Source organism: Drosophila eugracilis, unplaced genomic scaffold (genome assembly GCF_018153835.1).
Source record: "Drosophila eugracilis isolate 14026-0451.02 unplaced genomic scaffold, ASM1815383v1 contig_2154, whole genome shotgun sequence".
Classification (NCBI taxonomy): Eukaryota; Metazoa; Arthropoda; class Insecta; order Diptera; family Drosophilidae; genus Drosophila; species Drosophila eugracilis.
In genome coordinates this window covers 7,506,940-7,515,996 of record NW_024573038.1, presented here as the reverse complement: position 1 = coordinate 7,515,996, position 9,057 = coordinate 7,506,940, and the positions used below count along the sequence as shown (strand labels likewise).

The following is a 9,057-nucleotide window of genomic DNA, read 5'->3' as shown; positions in this document are numbered from 1 at the left end:
ATTTGTTAAAGCCCAATTCGCGTTAAAATGCTTTGCTTGTTTTCTTGATTGACGGAAATTGGGGGAAAAACCAGTTTGTTATCCATGAGAAAACGCCATTATTGGCTTTACAAGGTGGCATTGACTTTTCTTGATTAGTTCACAAGATCTAAAAGTTAACATTCATTTTAGAATTTAAGAGATTAATAAAAAACCAATCCCTTACTTAAAGTACCTTTAAAGTTAAGCCCATGGCCCTGCTGACCTCAGCATCAGCTGGTTGAAAATTGTAATATTTTATTTTCTCATTTTTTATGGCTCAGTTTTGCTCTTCCTCGTTTTTTTTTTCATGCCTTTTGCCTGGCATTGTTTTGACAACTTTATGGCCGGGGGGAATGGGGCGGTAGGCGAAAACATTTAATATATGGCATCGAGCGTAGCCGCAACTCACTTTTTAATCACTTTTCATGAGCTTTTAATTACACACTTCTTGTTTGGGTTGTGTCGGAATGAAATTTATGAAAAACCAAACGCATAAAATGCTTAACAAGGTCCTGCTGCCCCAAACCGCAGGATATACATACATACAGTGTGTGTGCAAAAATAAAATGGTAGAGAAAAAAGAAAGCGTTTACATGTGTGTGGGTAGAAATGAAAATAAAAATATCCCCACTCATTTCCGTTATAATAATGTGTGAAAGGATATTAATTATGAAACAAGCGAACGGCAGGAAGCCCGGGCAATAAAAACAGCAAGCGACAGGAACACCATGCGTGACCAACAATAACAACTAAGGGAACATCACCAGCGACAACAACAACAACAGCAATATATATGGCGACTCCGGTATATTGTATTTTATGAGTGTCGGGTATGGGTACACTGGGAGAATATTTGTAATATTTATTGATATTAATGGCCATCAATTACGAAGGCATTTCTGCGAAAAATGGCAATTTAAAAATCTTGCTGGGCTGAAAAATGGATTTAAATTCCTCAATTTCTCAGAATTTCTGCTTAATTTAAAGCTTTTTAATAAGTTTATTCTATTTCTAATACCATTTTCACTTTTCTCCGTGCAGAGTGGGCGTTAATGGTGGCTTAGATGAGGTGAGTTGTGCCGAATTGTGTTGAGTTGGGCGGAGCGGAAACGGGAGCAACATGTGCAACATGTCGAACGGAAGTGTCGGCCATATTCCACACACAGAGTCACACACACACACACACCACCGACTAAATAGGCCCACGTCGCACACACACAAATTATGTGTCCTGGCCAAGTAGATTTTTATGTAATGTCGGTCGGTTATTGCTTTCATACATTTATTTTATTTCATTTACCCAAACCACTCATAGATGGCGCCCACGCGGGAAAAGGGATTTGGTATTTTGGAAACTCCACGTTTCCATATACTCTATTATGTACTTAAATAGTTAAAAAATTTATAAAAAATATATGTAAACTTAAAATATCTGTTGATCTAAAACTCCACCTCAACCTTAATTAACTTATATAATGTATAAAAACTCCTCTTAAAAAAATAAGAACATCTCGCTGTCGTCATTTCAGTTATTAAGTTGAGTAATTTTTAGCCCTGCACTTCATGTCCTGTCATCGAAGTCAGTCAACCGGCCGGTGGACCATTCAGCCAGACATTCAGACATTCAGCCAGTCTGCCAATGACAGGACCCTCTGCGGCGGCAACTGTCGTCCATCAGAGTCGTGCGTCAGTTGATCACGTTGCCGTTCCACGTGACGATGACAGGAATGCCGGAATGTCAGTAGCGTCAGTCTGCCCGACCGACGAAGGGCCACACCAGCTTCCTCCCTCCCTTTGAAGCTCCAATGCCAACCCGCCCACGGGCATGTTCTGCGGCTCCTGCGTGTAATTGCCGTTGTAATGTCGCTCGACGCGAATATAATTGCTAAAATGTTGCATAAACCGACAGACGTGCCAATGGCCAATGGCCAATGCCCAGGACGATTCTCTGACTCTGCTACTGACTATGTCTCCTTCCCCCCTGACTCGGGCTTAGGGTAAGAGACACAGGTCGACGCGACGACACTTTTCCATTTGAATTTAATTTTAATTTACGCCCAACGGCCGGCACTGCTGCTCCTGATGCCCATTGCCATTTTCCGGAAATTGGCAACGGCAATGGCCAGAACATTCCGCATTCCGGACGTGTCTCCTGGCTTCTGGCGTGGTACTTGTATATGCACAGAGAGAAAATGCTTAATATATGAAAATTTATATGAAAATTGAAGTTCAAGTTCATCGTTTTTTGCCTAAAAACTTCTTAAGAGTTAAAAAATTCTGATAAATATTCTGATCTCTATACGATTGTAATACATACACTAATTTTTTTCAGTGTACAAATAAACCCAACAGTGGCAATGCGGTTCTGGCCACGATTCTGATCAAATTCGAGAGGGCTGTCCGCACCGTTGAGTTAATGAGAAGAGACAGAGTCGAGAGGAGAGAAACGAAGAGAATAAAGGATAGATAGATGGTTAGGAAAAGGGGAGAAACCCGTCGACAGACATTTTATGTGCAACCGGCCAAATTGTTAGAGGAACAGCCAGTCTAATTGAAGCGGCCTCAAGCAATTAGTCTATAAATTGAAGTAACAAAAGTGTCAGAGTAGAGGAAAGATATAGATTTTATATAATGTGGGCTGAAAATAATAAATTTTCATATATAAAATAGTAAGAAAAACAATGGAAAACTACAATCTACAAAGACGTCATCAAAATTTGTCTAAATTAAGATTAATTTACACCAAATATGTTTAAGATGAGCCCCAAAAATAATAAAACGTTTTAAAAACAACCAAAAAGCAAGTCTAAAAATGAACCATAACTTAGCTAATGAAAAACTTTTCCCATATTAATTAGTAACCCGAATTCCAAATCTATTCAGAAGCTCCGAAATTTCCATCCTCGGTGAATCAATGTGGGTTTTTCTCTGCTCTGCTTTTTCATGTTGCCCCTTTAGTCATCGCCAGCCATTATGTCTGGGCCTATGAGTAATTTTCCGCTGGCAAAAATCGTGCCTCGAAGGGCCTACTCATTAACTGCAGACGGGGAATTAACAGCTTTATAGTATAAAAAAAATAATAAAGAAATAAAGATAATGCATGAGAAAGATGACGCCAGAAGGGGCAGAACTGGAAATCGACGGATTTAATATGAAAAAAAAAATAACAATTTTCCAAATTTGGCAAAACTATTAACCACGCTACGTTAATTTCATTAGCAAGTCTGTCTTTCTTGTTTCGGTGACCGTGTTTTATCCAGATATCTATATATATATATACAGCCATTAAATGCGCTAATTAGTTGGTCAATTAGCGTATGCTTACCGGATTGTTTTTGGCTTTTTGTTTGTTGGCCCAAAAGTGTATGGGGCGGTGGGTTGAAAATTCGAGTCTGAACGTCAGCGGTTCGATCGGCCAACTGTCGCCACATTAATAAATCAGTTTAAATTAATTCAGTTGACAGCTTTTAGTCAATATTGTTGATAAATTGTTTTCTTTTAATTTCGGTTTTTTGGTTTTCGGTCTTTCGGTTTTCGGCTTTCCTGCAGCTGTTGCCAAGGGGGAAAGGAACATTTAACTGGTCATTAACAGCATTTGATTTTTCGTTAATTATCTCATTTTGGGGCCATAATTTCTGTGGACATTGACTGGAGGGCAGGTTTTTATATAAAAAAATGAATCAAGAAGTTTATTGTTTTAATAAATCATAAGGCAGATGAACCAAGATGTGTTTATAGCGGCTGAAAAATAAATATATTTTTTAATAGTTTTAAGCAGGATTCGTTTTTATTGAAGAGGATATAGGATACTTTGTATCTTTATCCCGCTTTATAATGAAAAAAACACATTAACATATTCATCCCAAAGAACCAATCTAGTTACCCTCACTGCTTCTGGTCTCGCTGAGGATATCGCTCCAGGACATGCTGTACGAGTCCTGCTCATCCATGCAGCCATTCTGAGCCCTCTCCGACTCGGCATTCTCGAACTCGGCCAGCTTTTGAAGACGTACCTCCATGCGGCGTTCAAGTTCCTCCATACTACTTGGCTGCCGGGTGATGGGCGATTCTCTTCCGTAATAGGATGACTCACTGCCTGGAAAGACAGGCGACTCTTGATCACTGAGTGGCAAATCAATGGCCTCAAAATCACTGACACTAGCTGAATAGTGTTCGGAGTTTGCAACACATTCGCTGCTTGAATATTTTCCCAAATTTGAATCACCAGCTCCCAGCTTTTGAGGTGTTGCATGATTCTGGCTGATCTTTATCATGAGGCAACGACCACGGCACTTGGGTTTATCCAGCTGAAGCAGACGAATCAGCTCATCCCGGGAATCCACCTCTACATAGGCAAAGCCCTTGGGTCGTTTACCCTTCTTGGGTATGGTTAAAGAACAGACCGAAAAGTTGGTAAAAACTTTCTGCAATTCCCTTTCAGTGCACTCCATGGGCAAGTTGCTGACCAGTGCCACGTATGGTGGTTCCATAGGCACTTCCTTTTGCAGATCCGGTGTACTAGTCTTAATCTCCAAATCTGAATTTGATTTCTTGCTACCATCGTTGTAAAAGTAAAGGTCAGCGTCGTCTGGCTCTGAGGTCTGCACCTGTGTTACGTGCAACATGTCCTCCAAACTTTGTCCTGAACCGCTGGCGGAAATGGAGCATAAGGACGAAGAGCCCACTGGATACAACTTGTTAATCCTTGATGTCTTGGACATGTTTGCCAAGGAAAAATAATAATTTTTGAAATAATGAGTGTCTTACTCTGTTTATTTTGTTTGAAAACTGTTCAAGTTTTTCGAAGTTAAAATCGAAGGCGTCTTTAGTCTACTTTAGCAGAAAAAATATGAAAAACTCGATGATTAGTTTAGTTATTTCCATCCCTTAGGCACACTTAACCTTATGATTATCTAAAAATATAATTAATTGATTATTTAGTTGCCACTCCCGCCAAATACAAACAGTAAGTAAGATCTTTAGCCCGTAGATAGGTTATCTATTAGTATCTTTCCAGCCACGTTAACTCATAATTCATGTTAACAGACCAGCTAAAGTGCTAGATTAAATATTCCCAGGCCCCGATCTCCTTCAGTGCAGCACCTGCCCCTTACATTCAGATATATATATATATATATATACGAGTATATCGACCATCGACCAGACAAATGCCAAGGTTCGCGGATCCCAACTGACAAGTCTCGTAGTTTGGTTGGAAAATATCAAAAGTTCAGCAAACAAATGGCATAGAGTTGTGTTCGAGTTTGGGTTTGAGTTTGGCTAATGCACGGATTGTGTCGTTTTCTGTTTGTTGTTTGCTGTTTGTTAGTTTTGGCCGCTTGTTGTTGTTGGGTTGGGCTAGGAGGAGGAGGTTTCCACATTAGGCAACTGGCAACGGGCTACACCCATATTCCGTGGAAAATTGGGTGCGTTAGCCAAACACAAACTAAGGTAAACTGATAAAAATCATGGCCTGGAGCATAAGTGCCAGTACGAGTGGAGTTTGGGGCCAAGTAAGCTAGGCCAGGGGGCCTCTAAGCCAAACACACACTCATACATAGCCGTAGTACGTGTCTGGGACCGGGCATTAGGAACGGACAGGCTAAAATATTAGGCCAATTATATTTCAAAAATTTACATGACGATGAAGTTGACGATGGCTGTGTCATCCATAACCCAAAACCATAGACAGTGCTTCAGTGAAAGAAAAAGTTGTGTTTAGAAAATATGATTACAGCTTAGAAGGGAATGCCTAAGAAACTTTGATAGTCTTTGATTAATAATCTTGAGATTCTTTACCAGAAAGTAATAATCAAATCAAATTTCTATCCTAAAGTATCTCCTCATCTCTCTCATATATTCTTTTTCCAGTGCAAGTACAGTGTGTACACGAAGGAAGCGTCAAGTGGCCTCCGCCTCCGCCTTTTTTTTCCAGCGATATCTTGATGCTCTCGCCGTGGAACGTGCACTGGCATAAGCACTGGTGGTGGTGTCTGGAGAGCTACTCTCGTATCTGGGCACTAGAATCGCCTTTGGCTACACGGAATTTTCTTTTCTTTTCGCCTCATAGTTTTCATAGGAACCACAGACTGAATGAATTGTGTGGCAAAGGTGCAGCGAAGGTAATTAATTTCGAGGATTAGGTATTAGATTTTGGCGATAGCAACGTGTCTCCATAATTCTCATATCGAGGGGCAGGACAAACACGTCCACAACAGACCCTATCTATCAGTTGGCCCATCTTGATGTTAGTTTATTCGATGTCTTCTTTGTGGGTCACCAAAGGGCAGACACATGGAAATTAATAATTAGTTAGGGGCATGAGTTGTATTATGTGTAAATAGGAACTTGGTTTTGGGTTATAGGTAATACCAGGAAGAGGGAAAAGTAATCCCACCTAAGATCTATGTAAGACATTGACAAGATTCAGAATACCAATCCTTGATGACTTAACTCTTTGGACTTACACCTAAAACTTTCAAGTCAACTAAAATACATATTAAAACCTACAACTACCATTAACATCAATCAACATCACGTAACTAAACTACACCCTACATTCCCAAAGTGCTAATTAAAACACCTCGCTGCCTGCCTGCAAGCCCATAAAATGCCTAATTTCCTCCGAACAAAATTTTATAATTTCTTGATTGTATTCGGTAATTGATACCATTGGAATAAACGGGAAATATTAAAACCAACAAACCACTAATTATAATACCTAATCAGCGTTTTCTTTCACCTCTATTTAGTTATTTTTAGGGAGCAGGGAGGGGGAAACTACCCCCCAAAAACCAAAATCATTTGATTTTGATGTCGATCCAAAAGCTAAAACCAAAAACCAATGCTAAGCACATACAGCCCCAAAAGTGTTCCACATGACAGCGTGAATAATTTGTCACCAATTGAGGGAAATTCGTAGAAGAAGAGGAAGAAGAAGGGGCGAAGGGGCGGAGGGGCGGTTACCAAAATGAAAACCGTCATCAGGTAAATGCAATTAGCCCCCGACTCAGCTTTTGATTGATGTATTTCGAATGAGCTGCGCCAGGAAAATTAATTAGCTTTAAATTATGTAGGTAGACCGAAAATCTGGAGAGCTGGCGCTGTTTTTGGAAAACCCCCTCCCCCAAAGTCCCAATTCTATTCCAAACTTGAGCCACCTTATTAATTAATCAATTGGCTTTGGCAAATTGTCTCGATTGTAGCAATTATCGTGATTTGGTTAAATGCAGCTTATGGTCAACTGGAAAATGTCCATTAAGCAGCTCAACAATGTGGCTAACTAAATGTTAATGTTTCCCTTCGGAATGATCAGGTGTCTATTAGTAGTATTGATTTTGTTACAAAGGGGTTTGTTAGATTGTTTATTTTGTTACAACAAGTTTAGTAATTAGTAAAACATAGAACATACTCTGCTATAAAGGTGATTTTAACTAATAACAACCACTAAGTCTTTACTTTAAAAACTCTGCAGAACAGACTTACTTTATACAGTAGTTAATAAAACATTAGTCTCTACAAATCTATAACTACGAATGGTAAACAAAAACAAAGTAATTTTATATAGATTTAGCTGATCCTGATATAAAGTTAAGCATAATTAGGGCTATAATAGGCCTATATCTGAATTGAATCTAATTACTTTATAAGAGCTGTATACTAATAAACCCTTTGTTAACTTTGTTTCAGTTTCACTCTACTTTTGACCACATCATAGTTCATGTTCATAGTTAAAATAGCAATATATTTGATTAGGTTTTGCGTTTTTCTGTAAGTTGTGATACCAAGTGACGTGATTCTGCCTAAAAGATGTCCTTGAGTCGTCTACTTTTATGCCTTTTAATCCTATACTCAGTGGAAAGAGTAAGTTATTAGAATATAACATAGATTCCATGTATAATCCCAACTTAATAGATCGTCTCCCTGGTCGAGTTTACCAACATCCAATGCACTTCCTTGGGTGAAGATTTCGCTGACTTTGAGTACTGCGTCCTGAAATCCGTTAATCGAAGTTTTAAATACATATCACTCAAAGTCAAGTTATTTAAGCTTCCCATAACCAAAATTAAGGTAATCTATCACAGCTTTTCAATTAGATAAATACTACTTTGATACATTTACAGGTAAACTTTGCCTTGCTCAAGAGATACAGTGGTTATAAGCCTTTTCTGTACAACATAACCGTGGATGCCTGCAAAGTTATAAAGAATCCGAAATACAACCCAGTTATGGACTTCTTTTACAGCTGTTTCAAGGATTTCTCCAACATGAATCACACCTGTCCTTTTGATGTAAGTTTAATATAATTAATTAACTTTTAACTTTTCTTTTTAACTATTTAATATCTTAATTTTGCAGCATGATATTATTTTGGAAAAACTTCCCATAGCTTATGTTAACACAAAATTCACAGCTGTTTTGCCTTTTCCCGTTGGCGATTATCTTTTCCAAACTAGTTGGATAGCATACGATGTCAACCGGGCTAATGTCAATGTTTATTTCACTCTTTCTTAAGAAACTTTTGGCTATTTTGAAAGTCAATCTAAAGGAATTTGAATTCATAATAAAAACTTCCTACTATCCTATCTAAACTGTGTTTCTATTTCAATCCAAGGCAACCTTTTCTGTGTATCCCTTAATAGTGAAAGCAGATTTAATGCCATTTTCATGCACTTATCATTGGTAATTTATTTTGCTAGATATTTGAAAAAGTGCAAATATAGGCCATTAAATCGATTTGCATTTCTTATAATTCTGCCTTTCCACAATTCTGACACCCCAGTAATATAATCTTTATGGTCATCTCATTTGTGACCGAATTATTGCATAGATGACTTCACCCGGTATCAAAAATCTGAGGAATCAGTTGCCGCCCCCAACCAAAAAACTTGACAAATGCACGGCTTGAGCAGGCTGGAAATGTGGAAATTTATCAATCGGAGGAGGGTTTTCCTTTGCAGCATATCCGGTCCGAAACGAAACGGGGAATACCGGGAAATAATATGACTTTGGCCACGGTTATCAATAACCAGGCAT

General features: G+C 38.7%; 2 protein-coding genes across 2 annotated transcripts; one reads left to right on the top strand and one right to left on the bottom strand.

Moving 5' to 3' along the window:
• Positions 1 to 3,065: 3,065 nt before the first annotated feature.
• On the bottom strand, positions 3,066 to 7,743 carry LOC108113915. Its single transcript, XM_017224621.2, has 2 exons — positions 7,722 to 7,743; positions 3,066 to 4,783 (listed from the first exon to the last, which is right to left on the bottom strand). The coding sequence occupies exons 1-2, from the start codon at positions 7,741 to 7,743 to the stop codon at positions 3,897 to 3,899; spliced, it is 909 nt and encodes a 302-aa protein (XP_017080110.1). The 3' UTR covers positions 3,066 to 3,896.
• Positions 7,744 to 7,830: 87 nt separating this feature from the next.
• Positions 7,831 to 8,564, top strand: LOC108113914. Its single transcript, XM_017224620.1, has 4 exons — positions 7,831 to 7,884; positions 7,936 to 8,091; positions 8,145 to 8,312; positions 8,380 to 8,564. Exons 1-4 carry the CDS (start codon positions 7,831 to 7,833, stop codon positions 8,533 to 8,535), a joined length of 534 nt encoding a protein of 177 aa, XP_017080109.1. The 3' UTR covers positions 8,536 to 8,564.
• Positions 8,565 to 9,057: the final 493 nt, after the last annotated feature.